We start from the raw sequence: 17,354 nt of genomic DNA, 5'->3' as shown, positions 1-17,354 counted from the left end.
CTGCCTGAAAAACGTAAACAACTTGTATCACTAATTCTCACATTCTAATTCTGTTTCTTGAGGAAATTAATTTCAATTGGTGTATCATCCATGTCCACGGGCTGCATTAGCAGTATCAGTTAGTAAGCATATATCATACTTAGAAAGTCAAGATCTGTGTCATGTGTTTAATGAATGCAAGGAAATAAGTCCAGTATCACAAAAATATTTATTTCAAACTGGTACAAAGTCAGAATGCGCTCATAGTAAATTTATATATCCTGCTGTGAGATGTCTCTGGGTTCTATAAGACATAAGTATTTGAGCTCTGACTTAAAAATACTTTCTTCTCAAAATAGTTTTCAAAAATTTATGTGTAAAGAGTATAAATTGTGGGTTATTTGAAGTACAATCAAAGCTTTGTTTTCCTGAATCATGATATCAGTTAGGCTGAACTATGTTGATTCACATCACTGCACACTATAATGAACTTTCCTTTTAAGCCACTGTTTTTTCCAGTTTGAACACCAGTTTATGGAGGTTTGATTCTAAAAGTAGAAACAACTTACTTTGCTACTCTCCATCTGGAAAAGCTCCAGTTCACTGAGAAAACAGCAAGAGACTACAGAGATTCTAACATCACAGGACCTCTTCCTCGTACTGATTCTTCGTTAAGATTCACTTAAACAATTCAGCCTTGAAGGCTCTGTGTGTGTCAGGAAGCTCAATCAGAATATCTGAGAGAGATTTCAGCCTGTTCTGTCAGTATGAAACCCACACACACAAGGATGCCAGAAACGAGACCTCTCAGGATGCACTTTGAGGTTAGTTGTAATTCATATGAGTCTGAAAAAAATTAAAGTGAAATTTAAATAAAAGTTTCACACTATTTGTAGTTGGTTTTCTCAAATAGTTGCCTTTTTCAAGGGAAGTCTACTAGTGGAAAAGTTGTAAACCTTGTGATGCAAACATTTTAGTTAGGAGCATGGTAGAAATTCCCATCATAATGACATGGGGGTGTCTTACAGGAACTACTAAAGCGGGGTCTTTATGTTTTTAAGGCAAATCACACAGCCTTTCCTTTAGTTACAGAGTGTAAAGCAATTGTTTTAAAAAGACCACAAGGCAGTTCTTTTAACATCAAAAGGATAAACGTGCTTGGAAATTGAATCCTGTTAGAGGAAAAGAACATGTGACAAGAAAAGGAAAATCCTTGTAATAAAGCATTATTGATCACTACTAAATGATCGTGATAAAAAGTAAAGAGTAAAGTAATTAACCTGCTTTACATCGCAATGCTGGCATGAAAGTTACTAGGCTCAGTACAGTGTTTGTTAAAGGCACTGCAAAGATAAATTGTAGCAATGAAGTATTACTATCCATATTAAACACATTGTTAAAACCCCTTCTTTTTGGGAGAGCTAAGGTCACAGACGCAGTAAATGTAAAGTAAGTGCCTATTTCCAGCTTGCTGCTCTTTGCAGAGGGTTAAGCAGAACAGTGACAGTGGTAACATACACAAATACTTCATTTGCATATGCATTTTTTTACTTGTGGTGCCTTCCAGTATTTTTTAATGTTTCAGAATGACGGTCTAGAACACCTTGGCACAAAATTGTACTTCCCGCCCCCCCCCCAAAATCTTCCTGTGAAAATAGCAGAAATTCAATCTTTGCACCTTAAATTTAAACAGCATTGTTTATGCTTTATTATGATGTCTTTGGTATGCTTTTGTACTAAATAGCATGTTAAACAGAAGAAAAGCTGCTAATTTTTATCAGATAGATTTGGGTGATAAGTACAAAAGAAGAACCTGGATGGTCATTTTTGTCCTTCCATTTCAAATTCTTCTGTTGGATATTTTCTTTCTCTTCTTTGTAACTCACCATTCTGAGTTTCAGGCTACATAATTACTCCGTTAATCTTTCCAGATTATAGTCTAGGGTTTAATCATTGCTTCTAATCCCTTATTTTAGTACATAATACGGATCTCAGCTCTCTATGTCTACCAAATCACGTGATCACACTAAACAAGAAAAGGTAAACAGAAATTTTGTTAAACAGAAGTCATAAGAAATCAGAGAAGCTCTAAAAAATATAATAAAATTGTTCAGTGTATAATTCTGAAGTAGATAAATACTGTTTCGTATTTGTGACCAAAATATCAAACCCTGAATTTAGTACACTAATATGTCTGTGTCATTTACCCAGGAATGAGGCATTATATGGTTCTGAGCTTGCGATAGAACCTGCTGTAGTGTGTTAAATATTTATAAATTGCATATTAACATCAGCACTTAAATATTGTTATGAATACTTATTAGGGTCACTTTCATTAGTGCGGGGGGGGGGCCACGTGTGTCCCTCTCTGTGTGAGAACAGTAGGTTTGCTCTGGTCTTTACAGATGTGGGGGTTTGTCTGGGCTCAAGCAGAAAGACAACAAGCAGTGGCATGTATCTGCTGCTGAACTGGGCAATAATGTAGTCTATAATTTAAACATGATCTTAATGGCAAGCACATTGGTTTTGTTTTATTAAAATTCCAGCACTTCACATTTTTATTAATCACTTTCCCAGTCCTATTCAGTTGTGTTCTGATGCCTGTGCTGCGGTACCCATAGCAACACTTGTTAATGCTAATGAAACTGCAACATCCTAAGCTCCCTGACAGAGCAGCCCTGTTAAATATGGCTATTAAGCCCAGTTGTATTTCTGTTAGTTCCAGCTCCCAGCAGACACCTGCTCTGTAGAAACTCTGTCCTGAGTTATTAGGATTCCGTAACTTACAGCTTTTCTTAAAGCTGTCATTTGACTGGAATAAAATTCTCATATTCCTAGACAGCAAATGCTACAGAATATGTACAGTTTCTGTAAAACTGACGAGCTTTAGCCATAGGATTAAGTATTCTTTTGAAATGCTCATTTGCATTCAATGAAAAAACAGGCAGGGTTGAGACTGATTGATCTTGGGGCAAGCTACAGGATGTGTTGTCCCCTAGAGCACATGGACATTTTAACTAAATATCATTCATAGCGTGTTAACAAGCAGAAGTAGTAGCTAAATAATTCCTCATGAACACAGACTTAATTCAACTTAATAGAAGTACTTGAGGGCTTCAATATATCAAGGTAGGACATGATTATGTACATTGATTCTTCTTTCACTAGGAAACATATTTGCATGTATTGGTGAGGACCATGGCAGGGTGTTTTATTTTCATTATTCTGAGTTTTGGCTTTGAATTCTGTTTATTTGGCAAGTCATTAGTCACCCATCTTTTGTACTCTGGAAAACAAAGGAAAAATCCTGTAATCAGTATAAAATTGCTTCCAAGAATATGACCACAAATTAGGGAATGCTGCTGTGCCAACAAATAGATGCTGCAGTGCCAAGGCTGCAAAACAGGGAAGCTGTCATGTATGTATTCCGAGTGTCAAGCCGATCCTTCTCGATACTCTTTCATCAGCTCAGAAACAATTGATTCCAAGACAGAGCTTTAAAACTACTCATTTCCTAAAGGTTTTTCAGTGCAGCACTGTTCTGTGCAGAGTTACCTATAGGAATACAGGTTGGTTCCCCAGTGTACTCTCCGTGGGGGTTTGGTCATTTTGATAACTACATGGTTTTGCCATGTAATCAATGAGAACTCAGGGGAGGGTGCTCAGCCTTTTTGTTTTCCATTCGGCATCTGTTGGGCTGTTAGTGTGGAGTGCCAGGTTTGCTAGGTGTCTTTTGTTTTCCTGTCATTCTTTCTCCCCTTTGTTCTTTGCATGTCTAAAAACCTGTCTTTTGCTCATTATTTGGACTCCTGTATTCACCAGTATGTCTTTGTTGTGTTCATTTTTGTTTCAGGATCATTTCAAGTTCTTGTGCTAATCTCCTCATAATATTAACTGGCTGTATTAATGAGATAATAAACCAGATTTGTTGGTAATGAATTGATCCATTCAACTATTGGATTAATTAGAAAGACACTTAACATTCCAGCAGATGTTCTTATTTTGTTTCATTATCCTTGTGTTACCAACAGTGGGCTTATAAATGTATACTCTTCATGTCTATATTTACATTGTAAAGTCTTCAGCCTGAGGCCTTGTTGCTGTGCCAGAGACTACAAAAAATGACAGGAAACCTGTAAATATATCTTAAGCAAATTTGTATGAATTCCTGTTTCATCATTTCAGTTCTCAGACTTTGCAAAGTCTTGAATTTCCAAAGTATTCTTCATTTAATAATAAATTGATTAATCTATTTTAAATCTTCCCTAGTTAAAACCCTTTGGTTTTGGACTTAGTTCCTTTTCCTCTGGTCTTGTGACTCTCATTCCTTTTTATCCAGTGGCAAAGCTTCAAAAAGAAGGATGTGAGTGCCCCTGTCCTCAGCATTCCCTGCAGACCAGTTTAGGGGGTTCCTCCCTCAGCTTGCTGGTTGCCTGCTTGCAGAGTCTGCTGTTCCCTGAGCTCTGGCGCTCAAGGCGCGGCTGCAGGTTGCACATCAGGTGAACCTGAGTGAAGGAGTGAAGGAGTGAAGAGTTACAACAGTGAAGTTACTTCATTCATCTGAACCCAAATACCTCCACTTTCTAGTTAGAGAATGTAATTTATGCAGCAGTGTTCAGTTTGTCCCCAGAGCTAGTGTCATGGGTTAGCAAGCATAGTCCCGGAAGGGATGTCCTTGCTAAGGGGTGCTTACAGCTTCCTCTGTGACCTGACAGAACCTATCAGCGGCCAGTTTGAATATGGACAATTCTTTGAGCCACTTAAAATTGTGACCGCCTCTGTGATCCACACTTAAGAATAGACAAACCCCCCCCAAGCTCTCTCTCATTTCCGATGCTGGCACAGGTGGCTGCAGGCCCCGTGTGGGGGCCAGTGGGCCCGGCCCAGGCCCTGCTCGGGCCAGGCCAGGCCGGGCCACGGCCATCCTGGAGCCATGGACCTGTTCCAGCCATGGAACTCCCCCACCCGCCCCCCCCCCCCCCAGCCCTGCTATGTGCAGACGGGCGGCTCCCCCTCTCCAGCTCGGCCAAGATTCAGCTGAAGCTGCCCTGCTGTCCAGCAGAGATCATGTGAGCAACAGCGATAAGCAAAATTCCAGCTGCAAGGCCTAGGTGAGATTAACCCTTTTAGTGCTGTGAAGAGCTGAAAACCTGAGGGAAGAGAAAGAAGAGATGCTTAAAGCTGAAATTCTGTTGTAAAGCTATGATATATCAGAGTACCCGTTGTAATTTCATGAAGGCATGGAAGGTGGAGCATTCAACTTGTTCTTGTGAGCAAAAGCATCTGCGCTGAGATAGGCAGATGCTGAAACAGCTGTAATTTCATGAGAAGTTTGAACAGGGAGAGATGGAAGTGATGAGGACTTTTGCTCCAAATGGAAAATGAGAATACCTCTGTTCCTAGAGATGTTCCCAGAGATAGTCCTAGAGATGAAGATGAGGAGGACCCTTTGCTCCCAGGGAAGGAGGAGGGCCTCTGTTCTTAGAGATGAAATGCTCCCAGAGATGGGTGAAGAGAACTTTCGTTTCTGAACAGCTCAATCTTAAAATTGTACCCCAGTAATTCAAGAGTGGACCCTCGAAAGCAGTTGTGGGAAAAGCTGCAAGTCATGGGAAGGGACTCACATGATGCGAGCAGAGAACCAACCTTGGTGGCTGGCTCGTTGTGATAATGTTTTCATAGCATGGGCAAGAGAGACTCCTCTTCCTAAATGGACTGAACAAGGTTATTATGGAAGTGATAAACAGACTGAACATCTCAAGGGTTGTCTTTTCACATTGTCAGTGGGAGAAGGGAGGAAGGTGGGGGGATGAGGAGAGTTCTGAAGGTGTGATATCATCTTTTTTTTCTTCTTTTAGGTCTGTTAATAAACTTCTTTATATTCTTTCAAGTTTGGTGCCTGCTTTGCGTTTCTCCTAATTCTTATCTCACAGAAGGTAAACAGTAATGAGTATTTTAGACCAAACCACTACAGCTAGTCAGAGCAGGTAGTTCAGACCTGCAAACCAAGTAGAATTGAGCACAAGAGTTCCACACTGCATTTAGTGTTTTAGGTGTGCCCATGCTGGCAACAGTGGATTCTGCAAACTGAAGCCAGTGCTGAGTGTCCTTGTTAGGGAGCAGTGATAAAATCGTAGTGGTTTCTTTTCCTTTGTGTATAATGCCTTTGAAGAAACCTTGCACACTGTGGCAGGCTTATGCTAAAATTGTATGAGACAGCTGAGGCTGTACAGCTGAGAAGAGAGGAGGAAGCTGAGAGGAAGATTCCATTTCACCTTATTGCTTCTCACCGTGCACTCCTTAGTTTGCTCTTGCCCCTGGTGGACTCTTGTGTGAGCATTTTCAACATTATAGAGCAAAAAGAAAGGAATGAATAGTTATTTCTGGTAAAGAGTTGGCTTGACTCATCATAGGATTTGGCAAGCCTGGGAGCCAGCACAAGCAGAAGGGCAGTGGTAGATGATTAGGAGTGGTAGGATAAGGTGGAGAAAGACAGAATAATGAGACATCCCTGTGCTTCTTGGAGGAAGCAACTGGTTACACTGGCTAAACCATCTCTTGAGGACCTTGCCTTTCAAAACTCCCATTCAAAGGCTGAATCTTTCCTTCCTTTTCTTTTTGATAATAGTATCTATTGTATTGGCCATAAAATTGCATGGCATATTGCTTTGTGATAATTGCATGTGTGATTGTGCAGGTGGAGTACATTGCCTGTTCTGCTGTAATCTGTGTTATAACTGTGTGGGTGTAACATTTACTTAATTGTGCAAATGAACATTGGTTTGAGGATCAGAATGATTGCATTCGAAAGTAAAAGTGTTCTAGTAAGGAAAATTAATCATTTTCATCTTGTTGCTTCCCTAGCTGTAAAGATTAGCTAGTCTATATTATAACAATTCTTAAAATAAATAAAGCCGTATAATTTTTATAACAGGCAGTTCTTTTTTTTATTTACTTTTTTTTCCCCACTGTTGTGATGGTATGTACAGTCCCTGTGCAGGGATCAGAAATCATTGTACTGGGTGTCCTGTGGGTGCTTATAACAAAAAACAGTGCTTATTCTAGTTTTGGAAGTAAATTGTTTTCTATACCATCTCATTGTCAAATATCTTCAAAGTATTTATTTTACTTTCCCCTGAAGAACTTGGTATACTTCTTAGTTTTAGTTTTCAAAGAATATATTCCTCTGTTCTTTCTACGAATCTACATTTTTTAGCTCTGAATTAGCTGTTAAAGACCATACATAGTTTTATCTGTCCTGTTAAAGGTTGAACAACATGGTGTCAGCTGCCAGTTCTGTGATTGAGAGCGATTTTCTTAGTTCCTGAGTTCAGAGGGCTTTCTGTGAAGCCTTTGGGATATCTGTTTGCATAACAGTCATGCTGCTCTTCTATTGGGCAGAGGAGAAAAACTCAGGGGCAACAACAGTATTCATCCAAAACTTAATGGATGGGTCCTATAGGGCTCTCTTCTCATCGGGAGTGTCAGGAGTCCTGTGCTGTTCATCACAGACACAAATAAGAAGGGTGATAGATTTTGCTGTTAATACACATTTTTTTTCCCAAGTGGTAAAGCAGGAGGGCCAACTGAAGCATTGCAGGAAATCTCATGCTATTTGGGCAAACTGTACCCAAAAAAAGTGCAATTCAATGTTAACAAATGCAGAGTAACACACAGGAGTGAACACACAAAGAATATGACCACTGTCTTGACTAACACTCAATTCACAACTTACAAGACTTTGAATCATTGAAGAGAATTCAGTGGTTTATTCAACGATTCTAAAAGCAAGTGAAATACCAGAAATAAAAAGTAAGTAGAGGAGAGATTGAAAAAAAAATCCTGTGCTGATTTAGAAACATATTTTCTTCCACTCTTGGACATTTTGAGGCTACCTCTTAGGACATGAAGGGTAGAGTAGAACTAGCCAAGAGTTGAACCAGGACATCAAGGAATCAAGGACCATTATGAAAACATGAAAAGTTGCTGCAAGTTTTTGTAGGTGTTGAAAGACCAACAATTTCAAATAGTGCAGAAATAAGTTGATGGAGAAAAAAAAAAGCTTCTTAACTGAGGGGCTCATATAGACTTTGACTTAAACTCTCCACACTCAGATTTCTGGAAGACTACTCTATTTGTGTGATCTGTTTGCCCTATTTTTATACCATTCCTAGGTAATTGTTTCTTGCCCTTGTCAACCAGGGCACACGCACTAGAGGAGTATTTAATCTGTCCCAGTGAAGTCATTCTTGTTGCAGTAGATTCTAAGACAAAAGCTTGTTGCTTTTCCCTCATTTTCAAGTGTCTCTGCATGTGGGAGTCTTGGAGTCTGAGAATGCGTCTGAGTGTTTTTATTTCCCTGTTAGCCCTGAGCTGTGCTATAGTTAACAGCTTTTATTCAGTACCTGTGGCCACTGCTTCAAATATAGAAACAAAATTAGCTGCTTTTGCAGAGATTTCAATATTATGCCTAGATTTATTTGTACTGTTTTGAGGTTTGTGCTACATTAGTCCGGTAAGTGCTACGCTAAAGGCTGTGCATTTGTTCAGCTCTGTGCATTTATTCTCTTGTTCAGTGTTTTTTGTAGCAGATAAGTAAAAAGATATTTACATGGATTGTTTTTTCCTTCGCCTCCTCTTTTAAGTGCCTTCGAAAGAAACTGCATAAGCTTCTGCAGTTGCCAAACTGCTCCAGTAGCCTGAAGTTACTCTCTTTTAGTATTAGGTACTCTGGTTGGGCAGCAAAAAAATTCTTCACCCCTGTTTATTCCTTTCAGCAGCTCATGACTACAGTTAAAGACTTAGCAGTTCTGTTTTTCCAGCACAAGTGGTTGCTATTCACAGTATTCTTACTAAATAACTGTATTGGTTCCATGTCAAAGTTGAGTACCAGTTCCTTCCATACACACCTATCTGTTGAAAGTTGAGTTCTTGAGGCAGATAGGCACTTACTTATTTGGGTTTCTAAATGTTTAAATAGGTCATTGCAAGAGACCTATACCAAAAATGAACAAAAAGCAGTGTTGCTGCTTAGTGGGTACAGTTGAACTGGCTGACAGAGTATCTTCTTAGTTCACTTGGCATCAGCAATTGCAAAGGAAATTAAGTTCTACTTTTCTCAGTAAACATAGTTTAATGCTTCTTCAGCAACACTACTGACTGTAAGAATGGACAAAGCTGGACTCTTGCAGGTACCATCAGCTTTGCTTGGGAGATTTGATCCTTTTGTGACGATTGCTCTAGCACATAGTGTAGCCACTGCTGTTCTTAAAATAGAACAAAACGTAACAATTTCTGCAATGCCAGTTTAATAAAAACATTTCTGAGGGAAGGGAATGGGCTGAAGTGCAGGTAAAATTTTGAGAAGAAAAGTGTTAGATTGTGCACAGCAGCTGCCTTGCTCCAGGTAATACCATGCTCTGTGTGCTGCCATCTTTCCACAGTGCTTAGATATCTTTGGAAGCTGATGCCCAGGAAGTTCCCTCTGAGTATCAGGAAATGGTTTTGCACTGTGAGGGTGTCTGAGCACTGGCACCAAGGAGGTTATGGAGTTGAAGCCATTTGGATATAGTCTTGAGCAAGCAGCTCTAGGTGGTCCTGCTTGAGAGTCCTTGACCAGATGACCTCCAGAGGTCCCTTCCAATTGCATCCATTCTGTGATTCTGTGAAATTCCGTTTTTTTACAGAGGTGTTCATGTCACCGCAGGAATCCAGAGACACAGAATTTATTCTTGTGCTGCACAAACTAACTTCATAGTACAAGAGTCCAGGAGACCCATTTTTTCGGTGTTCAACCTCGAGAGGGTAGGAACATGGGGAGCTTCTTTCTGTTTACTGTAGCTAAAATTGAAGATATGTGTTGAAATTGGCATTTGCTTCCAAGATAAACCCTAACCCAAGACTGAGGTATGATTAATTTGGAAAATAAACGCCACAGTTTATTTCTGGACAGCTGGAATTTGGTTAGGCTAATGGGGCCAACTGTTGAACTCCCTTGGTCAAACAGTGTTTCTTAATGAATTACACTAATTTATGCCTATGGAAGAGCTTATGAATTTAGACCAGTGGTGTTTAAATGGGGAACACACACATATAACCCCAGGACAACATGTGGCAGTGACTCACCTCTGTGTGCTGTCGCTTGAGCAACCTGTGTCTGACTGGTACAGAATAGTGCAAACATGGGCCATTGACCTTTCTACATGGAGCATGGCTGCCCCTTCCTCAACATTGGTACAGCTAGAAAGGGTTCTGGTGGGCATAAGCGTCTGTGTGGCAGTAATCTTTATCAAGGATAGTCTTTTGTCATAGTGATGCCCGAGATGGCCACCTAAACACAGAGATGAGACAAGAATAAGGGAATGAAGGTAGGAATTTATTTGAAGGGCCTTCAAAGTACACCCTGGGCAGGCTAAAGGTTATACCCAAGATGGACCCCAGGTCACAAGTTCTTCACACTTTTATAAGTTTGGTTCATCTGCATATCAGGGTTAATTTTCCAATTAAAACTTCAGTTAATGATGTAACTACTCCAAGTTTGCCCTCCTCTTAGTTTACACATTTTGGGCTTAGGACAGTCTGGGTGTCCTAGGAGAGCAAGCTTGGAGAGGCTTGTTATGTCTAACCAGCATGAGAGGACAGCTGCTAATAGGCCACAAGAAACTTCAGAGTTACACACTAGGCAGTACAGGATTTGAAAAATGTAAACGTTAAAACCTAAGGCATCAATAGAGCAGTAAATCACATGCTAATGGGGAAAAAAAGGCAAGACAAATGTGTATCTTCAAGAGTCAGTCAGAAAATTATAAAAGTATTCTGCAATAAATAAAAGTATAATTAGGAAAATTAACATGCAAACCAGTTCATCCTATACAGTCTAAATCCCTCCTGATGCTCTGAGCAATGTGGCTCAGGGAGCCACAGAGAGTAGCTTCATTCATATCAACAGGTAGACTAGATATAGTGAGAGGAAGAAAAGTAGGTTTCTCATCATAAAACTTCTTTAGTAGTAAGCAGAGCACTTGTGTATGACTGACTTGGTGTCAGCTAGGAGTTTCATTTGGGACAGATACCTGAGAACTGTCCTGTGCTAACTTCCCACTGTCCTTGGAAACAATGCAGTCAACCCTCTTCCAAGCATCTTGCTCCTGAAGTGATCCATGCAACAAAACCGAGACTCAAACAGGTTTTACATGTACTACCTAAAAGTACTTCAAGAGATGTACATTTATTTACCTGGTCAAAATTAATTATTATTTTTATTTATTTTAGATACCGAGTGTATTTTGGAGCCTCTGTCTCTGCCAGAAAGTCCAGGTGGTGTTGCAGTAGAAAGTTCTCCCTATGTGCCTTGTATTTTCTGCAAAGAATGCTATGTCTTAGCAGAACAAAACCAGCTCCTGAAGCACATGATTATTGAACACAAGCTCGTCATAGCAGATGTGAAACTGGTTGCAGATTTTAGAAGGTAAGGGTTATATCATTTAAAATGAGTGTGTATGTCTGCAGATGTTATGGAAAGCTTTGGAAAAGTACAGATCATCTTTTTTAAAAGATGTTGTGGGAGGACTTCTGTTAAATTTTCTTATGAGCAATTTGCTGCTGGACTGTAAGGTTGTTTTCCTATTCCCTTCCCTCTCCCTGGTCCCTATATGTTGCTGGGACTAATGAGTTCAGTTTTAGAGTACATGGCTTTTCCTGTGTTTGACTTTTTTTGATATATCCTAGGGTCTTCTCAGGTCCTGTCACTAATCAACAAGTTGTGTGCAAACTAGAAAGCTGGTTTTTAGTAAAGCCTATTCCAGACAATCAGCTCTTCTAATCTTTTTTTGATTTTATTTGTGTAGGGCAAGACTATTTCTACCCCTGTACAATGTCCTAAAGCTGTGTATTGCACGCAGAAGCTGCTCAGTACAGGATCTCTCACATTCTGGGATGAAATTTGTTTGTGCTATTTTAAGGCTGACAGTATTCCCCCATCAAAATCACATTTAATCCTTAACTGTGCTTTACAGTACTGGGATCTGCATACAACTGTGACTCCTTCTACAGCTGTGTCATTGATCATCTCACCAGGGTCACATTTGGCTTTCTCTCTCTTAACTTCCTCCAGTACCTGGCATAGCCCCAGCTGGCTTGTAGCTTCAGAGACGAGGTACTTGCTTGGCATTTTGCTTTCCACAGTAATGTATGGGCCAGGAGGAAGGCTAGACAGTACCTGCCAGTCTGTAGATAGTTCTGCTGTAGTGTTTAAGTGTTAGATGGATAATTTCTCAACTAAAATGAGTTTTCTGGTAGGTCTTCTGTTACTAGTTACTCAGTCAAAGCCAGGACTTCGTGTCTATCAAGACTCAAAAAAAAAATTAAATAAATAATACAATATAATTCAGGAAGAGAAATGTAAACCATATAAATCCTTAATCAGATGTCTGATCTTAACATTGCTTAAAATTGAAAACTGATGGTAGTTTTTGTTTGCTTTTCTGCTGAGGGCAGGCAGAAGGAGAATGTACTGTTCTTTGGAGATAGTACTAGTGTCTTCAGGTAAATAAAGGAATCAGAGCTGCTCAGTCATGGACCGCCAGTTTAAGTGTGCTTGGGGGAATTATTTTGCATTAATAGAAATGTATTTTAAAATCACCACTTCAGAAAGTGCCCATTTGGATTCTTTTTGCTGCTAATGCAATTGGAAGGTAGCCAAATCTTGTAGAAAGTGGCCCCAGGACGTGAAATGATGGAGTTGTTACTCTGAAGTGTGCTTTCTCTGATTTGCTGTATTAGTAAAATAGTCTAAAACTATGCACAAAAAAGAGTATATTCTGAAGTGTTGAACTGAGGAGTGGAAAATATGGGGTTCAACTCTGAAAAGATGGTATTATTTTTATGCTTAGCAATGAGTTACAGGCAGTCTTAGGAATACATTTCTTGACAGAACTGCAAGAAAGGAATAATCCAGAAAAGACCAGTGTTAGTGGAAAACTTTTTTCTTTTCTTTTCTTTTCTTTTTTTTTAACTTTGAAGAATAAAGATAATTTAGCATAAGGACAGAGGGAAGAGATAAGGGGAATAAGTTTCTGCTTCATGACTCAACATGATCACTCATTCTGTCTCCCTGGAAGTATGACAAGGCATTGGTTTTATCTGGTCATTGATTATTTGGTTTAAGTCTTATGATACGAAATCCCTTAACTGTAACTTCCATGACACAAACAGTTATGGGCAGGTGAGTTTGTGATAGTGTTCATATCTCTCAGTGCAAGGGACAGACATTTATTAAATGAGCTCTTGAAATCTCTTCATTTGCACATTTATGTCCTAAAAGCTCAAGGATGACTTAATCTGGAAGAATTGCAGTTCTGTGTAGCAACTCTTCCAATGGGCATTACCAACAGTGGAGTAGGCAGGGGAACAACTAAAGAGTCACCTCTCGCTTACTGACATCTGATGATGCTGCTGAGTGAGCCTCAGCCACACGTGCTGGCTTCACTGTGCTCAGCTGTCTGCTGCACCAGAGGTTAGTCCTCTCCATGTCAGAGTTAGCAGAAAGAAATATGTGCTGGTTCCTTGGCTGCTGCAGTTGAAGTCCTTAAATATATTAGGTGAGATGGTAGAGGAAGTGTGAGCCACTATGGGATGTGATAGCTGTGGCAAGTAAACTTACAGATTGCACAAGTATTAAAAGCTGCAGCTGTTTAAAAATGCCCTCATAATAATATCTGATTTTTTAATTATTCTTTTCTTAATTTGATGGCACATAATAAGAAGCAATCATTGAATAGCCTTTATCTTACCAACTCTCACATGACTTATATCATACATGAGTATAAATATAAGCAAGCACTTAAGCATGTTCAGATTATATTTTGTAGTAAAATTCTGAATAATTAGCACAAGAATTGCTTGGTTCCCATCATCATATAAATGAAGTGATGATTTCTTCTTGGTTAGACAGTAGCTTCCTAGTTCAGTGAAAATCTAATCTCAGTTGGGTTCTGTTGATGCAGCTGTAATACCAACAAAGATAGTACAGAATGTTTTTAAACAATGGTAGTTGATGGGTTAAACCTTCAAAATGTGTTTAGGGCTTTTCTTATTCTGTCTGCTATCTTATCCCCAGGTGTTCAGGGACTTCATTTTTCTGTCTTTCCAGTTGTCTGCCAAGCTACAGCTTTCATTGTAACTCCACAGGAGACCTGCCAAAACCTCACTTTTGTCAAGCTGGTGTTTTTACTGAGTTTCAGCTTCCTGACTGCATCTTGCAGAACACAGAGCACAATATTTTGGGAATTTGAGGATGCTCTCTAATAAATCTTTTCAGTAAAGATGCATCTGAGTGGCACTTTTGTCTGAAGATGTGAATAGGTCACAGTGTTTATGGAAAGCTTGGTGCAAATCTGCTTATTGAGTTCTTAACTTTGACAGCATGGTTAAACCCAGTTTAAGTGAAACTGAATTAATTTCATAAAATTGAAAACTAATATGAAGGAAGAAAGAATGGACACAGGAGGTAAACAAAGAAAGAAAACCACTTAAGAATTTAGAGCATGAAAAAACAAGAGCTGATCAATTGTTTATTAAAAGCTTTTTGGTGTTTCCTTTTTCACTAATCATCTCCCCCTTATTTTGAAAGCTACATCTTGCACTGGAAGAGGAGGTTTGCAGAACAACCTATCACAGACTTTTGTAGTGTGATAAGAACAAATTCAAAAGCTCCATTAGGTACGTATGCTGCTTGCTTACTCTGATGGGCAGATCACGTGATAATTTCTGGCATATACTGCTGCTTTGATCAGCTAAGTGTGTCTGACACTAGGTCAGAAAACCACAGAAGTAATGTTTAACTCTTAAGCACATATTTAAACTTACCTTTTCCAGGGATTACAGCACATGCTTCTGCACTGTGCTGAGTGAGGATGAGCTCAATACGTGCTTAAATGCGCTGTGAACTGGGGCCCGTTGCAAATCAAGGCCTGGAAGCAGAGCTGCTCACATCGTGGCTGGGGAGGTGTCAGTACCCACCACATAAATAAATAATTGGTGATGGTCCTTCCAAAATGTTGAGAAGCATTCCCAGTGAGCTGCCTTTTCTAACTTCACCCTGCCCACCACCTGCACTGATGCTGCTAATTCTTCTTGGACATCGGGGCCACAACACCCCTTTCTTTCCCCTGCCACAGTACTCACTGCCCCAAGGGTGGCAGGGGACATTATCTTCACAGAAGCAGTACAATTCTTCAATTTTCTGGGCTCCAGCACAAGACTGAAGCCATAGTTCACTGTTCTGCTGCATTGGTATGGTGGCACATTCCATCATAGGGACAGTGTTGACCGTGTGAAGGAAGTGTTTTTTCTCAGAAGTAGCTGATGCATTACTCTGGCTTTCCTTTTCTAATAGAAGAACACAGTTTACCTAAAATAGATAAGAACTTCAGGGCTTTTCTGCATCTTTAATTATCAATGGAGATCTTAAAAGAGAGGAAACAATGCATACGGCTGGTGTCAGAGATAGTTAGAAGGTGAAAACTGAGTACAAAACAGATGAAAGTAATTTTTTTAATTACTCAGAATAATTTTAGGAAAAATAGCCCTGGAAAACATGAAAGTCACTCCAAAAATCATAATTCTGTTTCTCTTACATATGTACGTTTTTGCTTCTGAAATTTTAATGCTTACCACTCAGTTTGAAAACTGCAAATCAAGCACCTGAATACCAGAATTATGAAGTATCAATGAACCTTCTCTCTCTCTCTCTCACTCTCCTTCTCCCTCCCTCCCTCCCCACCCCCTCTCTCCCTCTCCAGAAAATTGTTCTTATCTCAACCCATTATCTTTTGTATTTTCCTGCATGCTGAGTAATCTTAATTCCTTCGAATAAAATTTGTTGCCTTCTTCAATTGGATATGACCATAAATAGTAAAAAGGTTACTAAAGATAAAATATGTGTAAAACATATACATAGAAATGTAAATTAGGCAAGTCTCAATGTATGGTACTAAACAGTTGTTGTGTATACTCACAGGTAGAAAAATACCTGATGGTAAAAGGTAATGTGATAGGTCAGAGCATGGGGAGGATAAACCAAATTATGATAGCTAGTGAAAACTGACAATTGCTTAGGGAAATAACTGATAAGATAAAATGAAAGGTGATTTCATGTTTCTTTCATGCTGACTTTAATCTGTAACCAATATCAGTGGTAATTGTTTTATGTGTCCAGAAGAACCGTCATGGAAATGAATAAAGCTGGTAGTGGAGAAAAGCTATGCAAGACTTTTGCCTTCAAACTCCAATATAAATATGCACAAATATTTAAACATGTTTCATTAAATTATGAAATTAAAGGAACTTTTATAGATTAAAAATCGTATTTGTTATTATTGTTAACATATTCCATTGTTAACATACATTGTTAACATATTCCAAGGACTTAGCAAATTATGTGCCAGAAATATTCAAAGCAGCTGCAACTTCCCATTCCTTACTCACACTTTCTAATCTCTTGACAGAGGAACAGGACAATTATTTTCTTTTATGTGATGCTTTACCAGAAGACAGATTACTTAGAGAACAGCTTCAGCAAAAGAAACTGGTAAGAAATTACTGTCGTTTCATATTTTAAGGTAAACACTCCAGTAGAGTAATATATGGTAACTTAGTAGGCATTTTAAAGGTAAAGCATTTTTTGCTAGATGGCAAAATTATGAATTTCTTTTTAAGTTCATTTCCCTAGCTGCTGCACAAACATACACTAATCGCCTGTTTATAGATTTTTCCTTGGGATAAATTTACAGGTTGTATGTCAGTGTTCCACACAAGTGGAAAATACGCCCAGACCACTGAAAAAGGCTGAATGTGCTGAAAATTTTTCTTCTTGCAAGGATCTGCAATGTTGACACACTATCTTTCATGTAATAATATACATCTAGGGAAGTTAGCAAAATAAAACTTGGTGTGCCATACTGTGAGCAGGGAAAGTGATACTTATCTACAAAATCTTTGAGCAAGTTGTTTTTGTGCATTCGCACTCTCTTTCCCAGATTTCAGTAATTCACAGTCTCATACTCACAAGCACCGTGGTGTGTGAGTGAGGAGGGCTGGCCAGTATTGCTTCTGTGCAATGCAAAGGACAAGAAATGCCAGCTCTCAAGTCCACATGAACCACTCGATTCTTCTTGCCTGGTGATGGCAACCTAGTACTTTGGACTCAAGAACTTCTAGGCATTGTCAGTTCTGAACGGATGGTCCTTCAAGTTAAACTCATGCTGACCGGCTTCCAGGAGTCTTAGTCCAGGTTGTCGACCTGTTTTTTTCTGTTTTCTTGTTTGAAATCACGTCTGGACTCTGGTTTTGCTGTTGGGCTAATTTAGAAATCAATG

General features: G+C 39.3%; 1 protein-coding gene across 2 annotated transcripts in view; it reads left to right on the top strand.

The window, feature by feature from the left end:
* ZNF277 (zinc finger protein 277) overlaps positions 1-17,354 on the top strand; it is a 46,387-nt gene that overhangs the window by 8,725 nt on the left and 20,308 nt on the right. Inside the window, exons 1-4 of one of the 2 annotated variants that reach the window (XM_039571282.1) lie at positions 507-803; positions 11,251-11,446; positions 14,609-14,697; positions 16,485-16,567. In XM_039571282.1, the coding sequence (XP_039427216.1) occupies positions 11,388-11,446; positions 14,609-14,697; positions 16,485-16,567 (231 nt within the window). In that variant the 5' untranslated portion in view covers positions 507-803; positions 11,251-11,387. Of the gene's footprint in view, positions 1-506; positions 804-11,250; positions 11,447-14,608; positions 14,698-16,484; positions 16,568-17,354 lie in introns of those variants that run through there. The other variant, XM_039571281.1, reaches the window with a different exon arrangement.

Source organism: Corvus cornix, chromosome 1A, assembly GCF_000738735.6.
Source record: "Corvus cornix cornix isolate S_Up_H32 chromosome 1A, ASM73873v5, whole genome shotgun sequence".
NCBI classification, from domain to species: domain Eukaryota; kingdom Metazoa; phylum Chordata; class Aves; order Passeriformes; family Corvidae; genus Corvus; species Corvus cornix.
Note: the sequence above shows the minus strand (reverse complement) of the source record. Positions and strands in the feature narration are given on the sequence as shown.